This window comes from Artibeus jamaicensis, unplaced genomic scaffold (genome assembly GCF_021234435.1).
Source record: "Artibeus jamaicensis isolate MK-2021 breed Jamaican fruit bat unplaced genomic scaffold, CSHL_Jam_final contig_354, whole genome shotgun sequence".
Classification (NCBI taxonomy): Eukaryota; Metazoa; Chordata; class Mammalia; order Chiroptera; family Phyllostomidae; genus Artibeus; species Artibeus jamaicensis.
The window spans coordinates 20,145,612-20,160,183 of record NW_026521803.1 but is presented as its reverse complement, the minus strand read 5'-3'; the positions used below and the strand labels follow the sequence as shown (position 1 = coordinate 20,160,183).

General features: G+C 38.0%; 1 protein-coding gene across 3 annotated transcripts in view; it reads right to left on the bottom strand.

Annotated features, from left to right (window-relative positions):
* The window catches only part of KIAA1328 (KIAA1328 ortholog), a 229,518-nt gene extending 215,004 nt beyond the window's left edge, over nt 1-14,514 (bottom strand). For all 3 annotated transcript variants that reach the window (XM_037154525.2, XM_053664401.1, XM_053664402.1), the window contains exons 1-4: nt 14,448-14,514; nt 8,433-8,468; nt 7,689-7,831; nt 4,395-4,489 (exon numbers count right to left, since the gene is read on the bottom strand). In XM_037154525.2, the coding sequence (XP_037010420.2) occupies nt 4,395-4,489; nt 7,689-7,831; nt 8,433-8,468; nt 14,448-14,514 (341 nt within the window). The remainder of the gene's footprint in view (nt 1-4,394; nt 4,490-7,688; nt 7,832-8,432; nt 8,469-14,447) is intronic.
* Nucleotides 14,515-14,572: the final 58 nt, after the last annotated feature.

Below are 14,572 nucleotides of genomic sequence, written 5' to 3'. Positions count from 1 at the left end.
TAGCAACATTCTTTCCTTGTTTTCTGTAAAAGGCAACCACCTGAAGTGATCCTGTGCATAGTAAATAAGGACCATCCTCAATGTAATATGCCCAGAAAAGCAATAAAAGCTTGTCAAGGCAAGGGTCAGCACGCTCTCCTCTTGAGAGAGTGGCCATGCTATCCCTTTTCCTCCACAGGACTTGGTAGTCCGTGTGAATTTGTCTTCTCTCATCTATAAAGCTGCGGACCCCAAGAGCTGGGGTCCGTGTCACCCAAGTACAGTGAGGAGGGGTCTATGCAAGGGTTGGGAGCGGGTACTGGTATAGAGGAGCCACAAAGAGTGAAGAAAGCAACCACACAAAGGGCTAACTTGAAGCCGGTCCTCAGAGCCCCAGGAGGACAAAGAGGATGTAAACTCAACAGGCAACCCTGTGTGCAGTACCAGAGCCCAGGCAAAGGGAGAAGGGTTATCCTCAAGAAGGCACAGGCTGGTAAAAAGTTAGAACCTAAGGTGAGTGAGGAGGGAATCAGCACAGGAGAGAACAACATGTGGTGCCCAGAGGCAGAAAAAGGTACAGAGGACATACTGCAAAGGGTAGCCTGGTGTAGGGGGTTGCAGCCTAAGCAGAGGAAGGAGCACCACTGGACGTGAAGAGTCAGAAGCAGAGTGCGGGGAGAAGGGCATCTGGGCAGAACATGGCCTGGACTGCTGCGTGGGAGGGCAGGGAGAAGAGGACAGTTGCGGTGCGGGGGGACGGAGGGCTGACACGGAGGGTCAGAGTTCTAGCAGGAGAAGGGAGGCTTTCGTGCAGGAGAGGGAGCAGCAGTAGTGAGTGAGGGGGGATTAGTTACATGCAGGATGATTACATCAAAATGTAAATATGTTAAAGATCATATATACCAACTTTTTCGGTGTCAGCCAGGAGAGTTACAATTATAAACATTTTTTAGCTCTCATGAGCATTTACCAAAATCAACCATATTTTAGGCCATAAAACAAACCTCCGAAAAATGTAAAAGCTGTTCTCTGGCCATTATAGAACCAAACTAGAAATCAATAATCGGAAGACAAGAGGAGTATCTCTAAACTTGGAAATTATACAAGAAAGTTCTACATAAATAATACACGGGTCATAGAGAAAGCCTCAAAGGAAATTTTTAAAAATACATGGAACTGAATGAAAATGAAAATACAACAAATCAAATATCTGGGAAGCACTGAAAACAGTAATTAGAAAAGTTTATAGCACTAAACGCTCACATGCAAAGAGGGATGGTCTCTAAGTTCCCCTTTAAGAAAGGAGAAAAACAACAAAACAAATCCAAAGCAACAGAAGGAAATAAGAGAAATAAGAGTAAAAATCAATAAAATTGAAAACAAAAAAAGGAAAAAATCAATAAAAAGCTAGTTCTTTGAAAAATCAATAATACAATTGATAAACCTAACAAAACTGACAAAAATAAAAAAGGGAGAAAGTACGAATCAATAATATCATAATGAGGCACTATAGATCCTGTAGTCATTAAGAAGATAATAAGAGAACACCATGGAAAACTTTATGTTCATAAATTTGACAACTTAGAAAAATGGAAAATTCTCAAAAACTACAAACTACCAAAACTCCATCAAGACAAATAGATAACTCGAATAATTTTATAACTATTAAAAAAACTGAATTGGTAATTTAAAAACTCTTTAAAAGGAATCTCCAGGCCCAGATTATTTCACTGGAGAAATCTATTAAATATTTAGAGAAGAATTAACCAATTTTATACAGTTTCTTCTATAAAACAGAAAAGAGAACACTTCCTAACTCATTTTATAAGGCTAATATTATCAGGCTAATAAAACCAGAATAAGGAAGGAAGGAAGGAAGGAAGGAAGGAAGGAAAGGTCAATGAATCCAAGAGCTGGTTCTTTGAAAAGGTAAACGAGACTGACAAACCTTTAACCAGACACACTAAGAAAAAAAAGGAGAGGACCCAAATAAATAAAATCAGAAAGAAAGACAAAGGATTACATGAAAATCTCATTAACAACTACATGCCAACAAACTGAACAACAGGAGAAAGTCTTTAGGCACTAAGACCACACAAGAGTTCTTAGCTTGATAATCGAAGCACAAAGCATAAAATGAAAAATTGATAAACTGAACCTCATTAAAATTAAAAACTTTTGCTCTATGAAAGACTGTATAAAGGGGATAAAAAGGCAAGCTACAGAGTAGAAAAAAGTATTTGCAAATTATATATGTATCCAATAAAATATTTGTATATAAAACACAAAGAACTCTCAAAACTCATTAATCAATAAAATCAAACATTTCAATAGGAAATGAGCAAAAAAGATGAACAGTCATTTCGCTGAGGAAGATACTGATGGCAGATAAGCCTGTGAAACATCATCCAACATCACTGGCTATTGTAGAAATGCCAATTAAAATCACAATGTGGTAACACTAAACATCTGTCAGAACGGCTAAAATAAAAAACAATGATAACATTAGCAAAAATGCAGAGCACCTAGATTGCTCTTGCATTACTGTGAGAATGCAAAGTGATAAACCACTTTCAAGAATAGCTCAGTAATTTCTTAATGCAACTGAGCATGCATTTGACACCATATCCCAAGGAAATGACAATGTTATATTCACACAAAAACCTATACATACATTCATAGCAATTCCATTTGTAGCAGTCAAAAACTGGAAACAATCAAAATAACCTTCAACAGGTGAATGGTTAAATAAACCGCGGTACATTCTTTATGCAGAACCCTATTCATCGATAAAAGGAACAAACTATTAATACACACAACAACTTCGAAAGATCCAAAAAGAATTACGCTGAGTTGGGGGGAGGGGGAGTCAATCTGAAAAGGCTGCACCAGGGGTATGACTCCATTTACGGACCATTGTTGAGATGACAAAATTGGAGGAAGAATAGAGCAGTGGCTGCCAGGGAGCAGGGAGGGGTAGGAAGGGAAGTGGTTACATCTATAAAAGGGCAGGACGGTGTCCTTGTGACAGACCTGTTTTGTGTCTGTGTGACGGCACACAGATCTACATGGGTGACAAAACTGCACAGAATTAATTATACACACAAATGAGTACATGTGACATCTACATAATGTTGATGAATTTCATCAAATATCCTGATTGTGATATTGTACTGTATAGTTAATCAAAACACTCCCAGTTGTGAAAACTGGGTAAAGGGACATGGGTTCTCCCTCTCTATTAATTCTTGCAGGTAAACCTCAAAATAAAAAAAATTTTTAAATGTCCCTTAGTCTGCTACTAATAAAAAATAAATACTGAAATACATAATAAACAAAAGTAAGTAGGGCAGAAGGTATAGCTCACCTTTAAACAATAATTCCAAGTAATAAATGCAAAATAAACAGGGGAAATACAAAGTCACCATTAGGACATCACAGCTACACAGCTGTCCCAGACAAGTCCCTTCGATGGAAACAATGCTTATAATAGTGGGTAAGAGCCCAGGACAAACAATGGTGTATTTGAATAGTCTTCATGAACCTCCTCATGATATTCATAAATCACACAGAAAAATATAACTTTTCAGGAGAAAAACCTCGTACTCTCTACATTAACCAAGTTATCATACTTAAAATCACCAGTACCAACATTTCAACATTATCCCCCCTAATATAACACATCATATTGCAACACTGTTATCACATGCACCCTGAAAATCCCAAATTGAAAGAAATACTGCAAAAAAGCTGACCACGTTCTTCAAAAGCATCAAAGCTATGGAAGGCAAGGCTAGGGAACTGCCACCCATGGGAGAAGACTAAGGAAATAGGCAGACTGAGTACAAAATAGGATCCTGGAACAGAAAAATATGTCAGTGAAAAAACCGGTGAAATCCGACAGCTCCGTAGCTAGTGAACACTACATTGTACCAATGTTAATTTCTGACCAGTGCAGTATGGTTTCTGACAATTCAGAGAAAGTTATGTAAAAGGTATGAGACCCTCTATACCAATTTTTAAGAGCTCTATTGAGATATATTTACATATAATAATGTTCAACCACTAGAGGGTATAATTCAATGGCTTTTAGTATATTTAGAGTTCTGCAAACATCACCATAATATAATTTTAGAACATTTTCGTCTTCCCACAAAGAAACCTTATACTCATTAGCAGTCACTACCTGTTCCTCATTCCTCCAATGTTTTTGCAATTTTTCTATAAGCCTAAAATTATTTCAAAATAATACAAAAAAGTAATAATTATATTACATTGAATTAAAACATATAAATATAGGTTTTGACACACTATATGACATATAACCAAGAGAGGAAAATGAAACTCATGTGTTTTCAAGTTCTTGAATTTTCTCTCTTATATCATAATGCATTTCATGTAAGGTTTTGTCTCACCTGGCTAGTTCTTTAATTAAATTTGCAATGCGTCTTTTGTCTTCAAGACATAAATCCTTCAATGATGCACTCTTTATTCCTCCCTTGCAGAAATTCTAAAACAAAAAAGAAACTTTTGGTTAACTTCTGCTAAAAACAATTTTTAAGACTCTTCAAGAAATTTCTTAAAATAAGCACAGGAGGTGAAACTTCTTAAATATCTTTTACCCTGTGGAAACATTACTAGCTTGTTTCATTTAAAATTTACTGTGAACTCAACACAGGGTAAGGAACCGTCTGCCCACTGGGGACATCATGAAACTTCCATAGAAAAGCAGACAGAAAGAACTCAAAGGCAGAAATGACCACGCTCAAACACCAGGGAATATATAAAGAAAAAAAGTCTTTCCCTTGGTGAATGTCACAGAAACATCTAATGAAAGAGAGTGAGGACCTTTCTTACACCATAGCCCTGCTTACATGTATACCAAGGTCAGCAGCAGATGCACCTGTTCCAACCTCTCCATGATGTGAGGTTCACTCCAAAGGGCACTAGACCAAACAGCAGTAATAACAGCTAACACATATCTAGGGCTTACTGCATACTAGGAATATTCTGAGTGCTTTACACGTACTAATCCATCTCATTTTCTCAACAATGCCACTAGATAGGTATTGCTCCTATTTTAAAGTGAGGATACATATCTTGCCTGGGTTTATAGCAGTTAGGTAGCAGGATCAAGACTGGGTTCCAGAATTTGTGCTTTAACCACCGCACTATCTTATCTCCTGTCCTTGAGGACTTACACTGTTGAATGGTCTTTAAATTATAGGTGAAGTGGGAAAATATCCTTTGAAAATAGGCTGTGATAAATTAAAAATGTATACTGTAATCCCCAAAGCCAGTGAAATAGCCCAACAAAACTTATAGCTAATAAGCTAATAGAATCATTTAAAAAGTATGGACTTAATTCAAAAGGTTACAGTTGAATATAAAACAATTTTAATTAAAAAACTTCAGCCCTAGCTAGGTAGATCAGTTGGTTAGAGTGTCACCCTGATACATCAAGGCCTTTGTTCAGTCCCCAGTCAGGGCATATACAAGAAGCAACCAATGAGCATCAATAAGCGGAGAACATACAGATGTTTCTCTCTCTCTCTCCATTCCCCCCTCTCTCTAAAAATAAAAAAATAAAAATTTAAAAAATAAAAAATGTCAAATTTTGATTAGAACTTGCAAATTCAACTGTCACATCCCAGTGTGAAGACAGTACATGGGGGATACACATAACACAAGTAGCCTACAGTTAAATCCTGCAGCCTACTCAATGTAATCACTAGTAACAAACTAGACAGTGGAAATGCCCTCAAGAACATAAACCAGGGATTGAGAACTTTTTCTATAAAGGGTTCACCAGTAAATGTTCTTGGTTTTGTGGTCATACAGTCTCTGTAGCAAATCTACTACTGAACATAAAAGAGCCATAAATATTAAAAGAATAAGTGTGGTTATATTCAAATAAAACTTTATTTATAAGAGGTGGCAAACAGATTTGGCCTGCAGGTCACAGATTGCTAAAGCATGACTAAAACTTTGCTTGGGAAGTCAAAACATAGCAAAAAGTAAAATAAGCCACTCAGGACATGTGTCAAAGGAATGTGGAGGCACTATTGTTCAGGCAAAAATGAAGGAGAGATCAATGATTGGGCCAGAAAAAGGAAGGGTCTTTAGGATATTATTTTCCGAGTGAAGGAAATAATTAATAATTAATAATAATAATAATAATGATAATAATGTAGGCTAATTTTCTTTTAATGAAAATACCTTTCTTATATTTAAGGGTTTATTCATCTCAACCAAAAAATTCAAACGAACAAAAATCATAAAAGATACCTACTATAAAAAAGAGTCAGGAGTTTGATACTAACTCCACACAGATCAGAAGGTAGGCCTTTTTTTTTTTTTTAAGATTTTATTTATTTTTAGAGAGAGGAGAAGGGAGAAAAAGAGAGGAACATCAATGTGAGATGAGAGAGAGACACTGATTGGATGCCTCTTGCCGGGGAGAGAACCTGCAACCCAGGCAAGTGCCCTGACCAGGAACCTTTCACTTTGCAGTACAGCACCCAACCAACTGAGCCACAATGGTGAGAGCCAGAATGCAGGTCTTTGAGACATACCAAGATAATAAATTTTCTTAACCAAGTCTTAAAGCCCAGATATTTTGGAGCTAAACACTTTATATTCATACCAAGCATCATCAAAGCATCCTAAAATCCTCTGTATTTGTATCTTTTCAGAATGCTTATAGATCATCTAAATGTTCTTGCAATGACTCTTCTACCCATGTATACGATACCAGTTATTGGTCATGTGGACCCTGAGAAAGAAGATACCCTACTAAGAAGGGATCATAATGGCTTCACTGGGTTTAAATTAAAAATCACAAACAAACACACACACAGAAAAAACAGAGCCTAGCAGTAATAGAGGCCTCTCACACAAATCACACTTCAGGGAGAAGCCTACATTAGGCTGCCTGTCTCCTGCACTGAATTGCTTCCCTGCACTGTGTTTCTGACACCTGAGCCATCCCTTATACAAAGAGGAGTTTCTGGAATTCTGTTTCAACCAATGGGGCTGAGGCTTTGCCATCAACATCTTCACCAACCAATCAGAGAAGCTCCATTCTGATCAAGCAGAACAGTGCTTTTTAAGCCAATAAAACTGCAAGAATTTGGAGTCCTCATTTGCATGAGCACAGGCCAACCAGGACCTTGGACAGGGACTTCTGTCTTGTTAAGTTAGCTCCCCTTTGGCTGTAGGAACACACTTTCCTTTTCCATGGAAGAGTGAGACTACATTTTCCCACCTGGAAGTGAATTCCTAAAGATGGCTGACAAGAATAGAGGAGTGGAGTGGAGATGACTGGCTCAGAGGCAGACCTGTGCAGAGGCAGATCAGCACAAAGCGAAAGGGACCTAAGCAGGTGGCAAATACAGAGCAGAGCTGCCTAACCTAAGAGGGTTTCAGCCCAGTGCCTCTTCATAGCTGGGCTGCTTCTAACTGACCTGTAACACTACTGAGCTGTTCCACAACCTCACTGTTTTCACAGCCGGGCTCTATCACAACTGAGCTGTTTGCACTGAATAAAGTTTCCTTCCTCACCACACTCCAAATTGGGAATTTTTGTTGGCATTGAATTGGCACCAATAGCCATCAACTGACAATTGGCAAAAAAAAAAAAATCAGTTTCTGGTCAGTGTTCGTTAAAAACTGAAGAATAAGAAAAAAACAAATACGAAATTACTGACCTGTTCATTTACGGAATCTCCTGCACCTTTTAAAGAATCCATGGAGATCGAATCAGCAGCCCCCCTGGAAGTCTTGAATTTAACATTAGCTTTTGGGCTCATCAACTTGTGTCTTGATCTGATATTTCCTTCTGCAGAAATTCCTAAGGATTTGCATCATATTAGACTTTAAAATTATATTTTCTCATTCTCTTTGGCCCTCCCCATATCAACCCCTCTGTTGATACCCTCTGCTTTATAGGACCTGATAGGAAAACACTTCATTTTAAAGCTCTCTGAATAAATAATGAATCATGAAAAGATTATTTTGAGTACATTAAAGATTCAACTGCAATATTCTTAAAAGGTGCTGGCATGTTCATAAGTCATATTAAAACCAGTAAGTTACAACATGCCACACACCCTAACTCAGGGGAAATTAAAGGTCTGATTTGTCACATAATTGGGGTACTTTTGATAGTTCAATAAACTTTAGAGTCTATTGCATAAACTCTGTATCAAGAAGTTTTCACACTTGTCTTTGAAATATTAAATTTAGGCTATTACTTATAATATAAAAACAATAAAAATCTCTTACTCCTTAATACATAAAGTATTTTTAACCTTAATAGGGTCATACTATTTTTTTTTAACTGTAGGATCTAATGAACTGTTCCACATCTAGTTACACCTGCAAATTCATCCTAATGTTTTACCTTTCTTCTAAGCAAAGGAACCTTACCAAATTAACATAGAAAATCATACCTGGAACATATACTACTGATTGTTCTTCATCAGAAACTATGCAGGAAGACATGAAGGAAAATACTAGGAAAGATGATCCAATATCCAAGTGCTGCCCCTCTTCTGTACTTTTCTTACAATTTATAATTTCCATTGGCCTTGGAATATATAAGTAGCTTTTTAAAACAAAACTTTGAAGCAAAGTAAGTGACTTAACTTTGCTAAGTTATTATTCTTTTAAAGTTCATTTTTATATAGTCACAACTATATATTTTGTGAAATTTTTGGAAGGCCTAGTTCTGTAAAACTTTCATCCAACTTATTCCCAAGTGAGATGTCCTATACTATAAATTCTGATGTTAGGATCCTTTCATTTCATCTCCTTTTGTGAGCCAAGAGTTCAGTGCTCCAGTTTGCTCATTACTGGAAAATTGACAAGTTACTTTAGGCATGAATATAAATAATTTCAAAATGAGCTTTATCTTTGAAAAACAAACACTGTTTGAGGGCAAGTCAATCATGCAAACACAAAGGCATTTTTTTCTTTGTAGTGCATATGTGAAATGTCCCAAGAAGCCCTATTTAACAAATGGAAGGAATTTAAGACAAAAAAGAACTATAGCATTTTGAATTTCAAAAGGAGAAATTTAGAAAGGCTACTAAAATCATAATGCTGCTTTAGAAAAAGAACCAATACAATAAGAAAGCATCTTTTCCAGAAAAAAAATTTTATTCAGAAACATATCTAAACCCAGATATGTCCACAGTTTGATAACATTTGCAAGACGGAAGCATCTGAAAATTTTATTCCAAAGATGTAGAACATTCCAAAGTCATCTGTTTTTTGACAAAATGTTTTCTTTTCCAAGATTTCCAGACAATCAATTATGAACTATTTCCCTCCAGGAAAGGGATGGAGTAAAACGGGGGATTTAATAATATGTTCAAAAAGTCCATGTATTTCAGCTCATGATCAGCCTTCCTAATGGAGTCTTTCTGGGAAAGGTTGACTAGATGTGCATAGAATTCCTACAGGAATTTGGGAAGACAAAGGTTACAGACCATGTCCACTGTCTGAGCCACCAGCCAGTTTCCAAGAACTTTCTGGAGCAGCACATACACTATCACAGCTTCAAGATTTTGGCTGATAACTAGTGCCTCTAAACTGTAAATCCCCTCAAATATCAGAAATGGAGGTGGTATTTTAGAAGGAACATAAGACAGTAATACAAAAAATTAGAAAGTAACTAACACAGCAGTAGACAATTTCTAAATTCATGGACATCTAAGATTTTTTTAAAAACCTTACAAAATTAAATTGTGCAGACTCCATTTAACAGCAAAAGCTTTTTCATTTTTTATATTTCTTGGGACTAACACACACAGTAGGTGTGTGTACATGGGTACACATGTATACACATGATTAATTATTTGCTTCTGGAAACATACATATGGAATAAAGGACCCAGTGGAAAAAAATCCAAGATGATTCAGGATATGCTCCAATTAGACGGTACAGTAATAATGAATTTGTGGAATATTCTCCAAGGATGAACTATGGACAAACATAACAGAGTCCTGGAAAAAATTCTACACTACCTTAGACTATTCACATAGAAGCTTGCTCACAACTGAAAAAACCAGCTACTGGGTACCTTAATCTGAAAGCTCACCAAGTATATTATAGTTTCTCCTCTTTTTCAAACTTGACACCATTTCCTCATTGTTATGTCACCTAATAACTTTGTTTCCTATTTCTTAAAAAAACTGTAGAGATTTTCCAGAAGCTTTCATTTGCAAATGACATATTATAAGAGAAAACCCTAAAGACTCCACCTTAAAAACTGTTAAAACTAATCAACAAAACCAGTAAAATTGCAGGATACAAAATCAATATACAAAAAGCTGTTATATTTCCATACACTAATAATGAAATACTGCAGAAATTAAGAAAACAATCCCATTTACAACTGCCTCAAAAAGAATAAAATACTAAGGAATAGATTCTACCAAGGAGGTGGAAAACCTATACAATGAAAATTATAAGACATTGATAAAAGAAATTAAAGAAGACACAAATAACTGGAAAAGTATTTCATGCTCAAGGATTGGAAGAATATTGTTAAGATGTCCATACCCAAAGCCACCTGTAGATTTAACGCAATCCCTGTCAAATTCCAATGGCATTTTAACAGACATAGCATCAATGATCCTAAAACTTGCATGAAAACTCGAAGGCCCTGAATAGCCACAACCCTGAGAAAAAAAGAACAAAGCTAGTGGCATTACACCTTCTGACTTTAAACTATATTACAAAAGTTATAATAATCAAAACAGCATGGTATTGGCCTAAAAACAGAGACAAAAGACCCCCATGATAGCTACTCCTTTCCATAGCACTTATAATCATTGGACATATATTTTACTTATTCACAGCCCCATCTCATGTCACTAAAATGGAAGCACCAAGTGGGTAAAAACTTCCATCTTGTGTTGTTCAATTTGTACCTTCACATATCAAATGCCTGGCTCACAGCAAAGAATAAAACTGATATTTAATTTCATGAGGCACTGTTCAACAAGCTTCAGTGTTATTTTTCTTTAGCTCATTTAAAATGTGCAGGTAAAACCTGTTAGCTACATCCATGTTAAATTTCTTTTCAACATAAAAACCATTAAATCAACTGACCTGAACAAAACTTTTTACAAATAAGACTAAACAGGCCCCAGCAGATAACTCAGCTTGTTGGAGCATCACCCCAACACACCGGGGTGGAGGGTTCCATCCTGGGTCAGGGCACATACAAGTAGCAGCCAATGACTACATAAGCAGGTGGGACAAATGTGTCTCTGTCTGTCTGTCTGTCTGTCTCTCTTTCTCCGTTCCCCACTTCTTCTCTCTGAGATCCATTTAAAAAAAGAATAAACACATTTGAAATTGCCTCCATCCAACCTATCCTTTCTAATCAATCTTCTTCTTGTTATCTTAGGAACCCAAATATTTACCTTCTTCAAATGCAGAGATTCCCAACAAGTGTGTATTTCACGCGACAGTCAAAGAGATACGATGTATACCAAACTAATATTGGACCTCTTATTTTTTCTATGTGCCACCTTAGTTCTATTTTGGTTTCTTTGGAAGCATCTCAATAAGACGAATACAAGTTAAAAAGCATCCTTAATGCTGATACTAACTACCCAAACCCCAGAATTAAAGTAGTAATTAGAAATCCAATTAGAAATGGCAGAGAGGGAAAAGCATGCCTACCCCAGGTCCCTGGGACCTGAAGAAAATGAACTTAGTACGGCCCACTCTACTCTAACCTTTTGAGCTGTAATCACTAACCAGCAATACATGTGTACATATGTAATGATTATTGACCACAGTGACTTTCCTGGTAAGTACAGGCATATCTCACTTTACTGCGTCTTACTTTATTGTGCTTCACAGATGCTGCATTTTTTTTTTTATAAATTGAAGGTAAGACCCTCCACCAGAAAGATTATGACTGGCTTTATTGCAATACTCAGTGGTCTAGAATCGAACCCACAATATCTTCAAGGTATGCCTCTATATTATTTTAAGAGTAAACATTAAGCTTTTGTCTAGTTTTTATTGAAAAGTCAATGGCAGACATTATAGCTCTAGCAATGTTTTGATTGGGTCCCTCATAATTCATATTTATTATTATCAAGTTGCTAACACTGTTAATGATAATACACAAGAACATTTAAAGCAATCAAATTTCAATACTGTAGAAACACTAACTTCTGATATTACCAGGAACTATAACAAAGCAGGAAAGCAGGTTATAGCTGAAGGGTCTTAATTCTACTCGCAGATTTAACCCATAAAATGATAGCATGGTATATCTATTGTTTATACATTAGGTACAAAGACATAACTTGTACAAAACAGCACTGCTGAATCATACTGTGCAGGTGATGCATTAACTCAACAGTAAAAAAAAAAATGACATTCAGTCACAGATGACCTATCCTCATATGATGGAAATATCTAGGATGGGAAATCTCTCAATTCCATTTCTCTAATTGTTCAGGGGAAGCACTGACCAACCTTTCTTTCAATAGTGCGAAAATAATACCAGATTACAGATAGATACTTTTTGGTCTTCTTCTAGAGAAAGTTCTACCAAAACTCTTTGGGGTGGTCCGGGAAGTCATCATTATGGCGAGAAGAGATCAAGATCCAAAGATGCATGACTAAACCAAATGATTCATAAGTATCATTATGCTTTTTTATTGAAAACCAGCAATAAGTTCACCTTTCACATTGCTTTTAAGTCCTATGGACATGTAAAATGAAGATATCTGAGGCTAAATGTTGGAAAAGCTGGGGAAACAGGTAATGCTAGTAAACTTGCAATTCCTTTCAATCATCTGCATTTCTGTAGAATGTAGTCACCACAGTTTTCCTCATATAACCTCAATTCCTCACTTTCAATGGGTAGGTGAGTATTTCATATAAATTTCTAGAGTAAGAGAATTTAAGAGAACAGGGACAATGTGTAACTTCTATATGAGATAGGGCGTGCTGGCATGACATGAATTAAGTGCAAGTAGAGGACTGCTGAGCCCGAGAAGGTAGATTCAGTTCACATGCCTCCTAACTGAATCAATACCGCTGTAACAGATTGTCTCCCCTCCCCCAAACCATTTATTCTATATCAGAAGTATATCGCTGGCCATATGTGGTTATGAAAATGATCCAAAGAAGCATGTTATAAGTTAATATAACCTTCAACTATCTCCTCTTTCACAAAATTGTCATTGCAGAGGCAGTGTTTCAGGAGAAGACTCATCACAATTTCCTGACTTAGCTCAGGTGTTCCCAATGCACATATTCTCTAAAGGAAAAAATACTTAATTTCCACAGTGCACTAGTTTGCTTTTATCCAGTGTATGTATATGATTTCGCTCACCAACCTACTAGAGACGAGTGGTGATTATGTTTAGAAAGTATATAGCACCAAACACTGAACAGCACGAAATGGGAAAATATCCCTCTCTCCATGGCATGACACTTTAATTCTAGTAACTCAAATGAGTGAAACTGATCATATAATTTTGTAAGTTTCACTGGGAATTAAGTAGAAGTGTGCAAAGAATACACAAAGTTAACAGCAATGCCTCAAACAATGCCATCACCATTCCGAGCAAACGGACAAAACGACTCACCTCACCTGGCACCCAATATACTATTGCCCTGCTTTCCTGTAACACTCCTCCAACGGACACGGGAGTGAATTATCAGGACAAAAGCTCATGCTGGTACAGTGTAACTAACCCAGGGAAAGAACCACTTACGTCACTCATCACAGATATTGAACTGAGAAGCCCACCACCACAGTAAAAGAGCTCTACAGTTTCTCCAACCCAAAAGAATCCAAGCACTTTTATCCTGCCGGAGGTGACCAGCAAACTCCATGTAAATCTACACTACATCCAAGCACGATGATCTGCAGCTTATTCAATAGCCGGCGCCACAAGACCAAATCCCCGTGAAAGCAAGCCCCACGCTTACATCTCAGTATGAAAATAAATCATCACTACCAGGCCTTCGAGGTCCAACAAGATCCTGACATCCTCCTCAACAGCGCAGACCAAGGGCACTCCAAGCCAACACGAAAATGCTCCCAGATCACCCGCACCCTTCTCTCCTCCACAAGCTCATTTTGCCCGGCAGCCCGGATGTCACCAAGGGCAGCCCCAGGCTGGGCCACGAGTGTAGGTCATCTTTCCAGAGCTCACCGCCAAAGAGGTCTAGGAAACATCTGCGTTCAGTCCCACACCTGGAACCCCAGCCTGGAGACAGTATCAGGCGCTCTGCCGCCTAATACCCAAGCAAGGCGAATAGCCCGGCTCCTGGACGGCCGCGGGACAGAACGGCCCCGCCCACGGGGTCAGCAGCACGCTCCTCTCGCCGCCGAGTCCCACGCGACCGCACGCTCGCCGCTCGCCGCTCGCCGCCCCGGGGAAGGCGCCGGCGCCCCCTGCCAGGCGGGCAAAGGATACAGTCCCGGGTCCAGAACGCCGCGCCGCCCGGGCGGGCGGGGCGAGAGGGACCCGCCACGTCCGCCATCTTGAAACAACCGCCACTCGGGACGCCTAGCCGCGGCCGCCCCGCCCTGGACTCCAGG